A 2017-nucleotide genomic window follows, 5' to 3' on the forward strand; every position below is an offset into this window, starting at 1 on the left:
TAACCTCCTTATTGTGCTTCTCTCTCTTCACCGGATTCTGATCAACTCATCGACCACCTCATGGAAGATGTCAACCTCACCCTCTCTGATCCTTCAACATTTATCCTAAATGGTATTCCTGTGCTAGAAGCTTCCCACATCTGGATTTCCATCCCATTCTCTATGTTTTCTGCTATTGGCCTGTTGGGAAATTTCATGCTTCTGTTTGAAGTAAGCAAAGAGCAGACCCTGCACAAGCCGATGTCCCTGCTACTCTGGATGCTGGCTCCCACAGACATTGCCACATCTACCTCTGTCGTGCCAAAGGCACTGTATGTATTTTGGTTCAATTTGAAAGGTATTACTCTGGGTGGCTGCTTCACCCAGATGTTCTTTTTCCATGTGGTTTCTATTATGCAGTCAGCTGTCCTCCTGGCAATGGCCTTTGATTGCTATGTTGCCATATGTAACCCTCTGAGATAAGCCACCATCCTCACTAACACATGAATAGCTAAGCCAGGGCTCTTGGGTTTGATAAGAGCTGTTCTCCTCATTCTGGCCATGCCCCTGCTCCTGAGCAGACAGTCATTCTGTACCAACCGCATTATCCCCCGTACGTATTGTGAGCACATGGTTGTGGTGAAGATATCATGTGGGGATGTCACAGTCAATAGGATGTACGGCTTGGTGATAGCACTTGTAGTTTTAGGGTTAGACCCGATGCTCATTGCCCTGTCCTATGGTTTGATCCTCAGGGTTGTCCTCAGAATCTCCTCCGAGAAAAACCTCAACACCTGCACAGCCCACATCTGCATGATGCTGATGTCTTATCCTCCCTTCTTCTATTCCACTCTGACACATAGGTTTGGTCAGGGCATCGCTCCCCACATTCATATTATCTTGGCCAATCTCTATTTCCTCCTCCACAACATGCTCAACCCTATCATTTATGGGGTCAAAACCAAAGAACTTTTGGAGAAGGTGGTCAAATGCACTTCCAGAATGTGCTCTCTGGGGCACTGACTTTAAACTTTCCTGACTAGAGGGGAGAAAGATATCTCTTGTATTAATCAGGTCTCTTTTCTAGTTTGCCTTGAGTCAAGCATTCTGCGTTCAGAGTTGCGAAATTCCTGCAAGTTAACCATCATTAATCACTTCCAACACAAAGCTCTGCTCTTCTGGCTGAGTTCTCTCTCTATGACATTCACCGTGACTCTTTCAGCATCCCCATCAGCCACCGCAGAACCGTTATTGGCTTTTCCATGATTCGTGCTATCATCAACGATAGTGCGCTGTCTGGACAGTGGCTTGATGTCAATAATCTTGTGTGACGGTTCCTTGATCGGGTGACAATAACTGGCATTTTACATACCAAAGCTGATGAAGAACAACAATGCTGAGATTTTTTTCATAGGTGCAAGAATCGGTGGTAAATTTACGTGATTTTGCTATGTTCAGTAATTCAAGAGCTTGGAGGATAGACAAATGTTGCGTCGGAAAGAGCGTTATAATACAGGAAAGCTGTGCAGGATTAGGGAAATTTTTTACAGCTTATTGGTAGAGAGTTGTGAACCATGGTATTTATGAGAACGGGATGTTATTATTATAGTGTAACCAACCATTGAGTGTTTTTCCAGTTTGAATCTTCAAACCAGACACTACAGTTTTACATTGTTGTTGTTGAAATAGATGATAGAGATTTTATGTTGGAGTTTTGAACAGATGAAACAGGGCATTCCACCAATGTTGAGGTGATTGGATCACTTGCAGTATTAAGTTCTTCTTACTGCACTCCGCCTTGACACATGACCTTAGATGGACTTGATATTTCATTTTGTGTTGGTTTGTGGAGTTTGGACAGTTGGATGCCAGCAATGTAGATTTTGTGCTATTTGGAATTCATCGAGCGTATGCTCTTTTTTCTTCCAGGGGGGAACAGTTGGCAGTTTTGAAGTTTCTTGAAAACCCTCATGGATCTGCTGGGGAACAACAAATCTTTCATTGAGAACTGTGGTTTGTTTTGCTTGTTTGATTACCG

The 2017-nt window shown here is 43.4% G+C and overlaps 1 protein-coding gene across 1 annotated transcript; it reads left to right on the plus strand.

The window, feature by feature from the left end:
- The first annotated feature begins 60 nt into the window (after window positions 1-60).
- Window positions 61-1002, plus strand: LOC142046030 (olfactory receptor 52P1-like). Its single transcript, XM_075061405.1, is given in 1 exon segment — window positions 61-1002. A coding segment is annotated over 1 exon segment (942 nt).
- The last annotated feature ends 1015 nt before the right edge of the window (window positions 1003-2017 follow it).

Source organism: Chelonoidis abingdonii, unplaced genomic scaffold (genome assembly GCF_003597395.2).
Source record: "Chelonoidis abingdonii isolate Lonesome George unplaced genomic scaffold, CheloAbing_2.0 scaffold0538, whole genome shotgun sequence".
NCBI lineage: Eukaryota > Metazoa > Chordata > Testudines > Testudinidae > Chelonoidis > Chelonoidis abingdonii.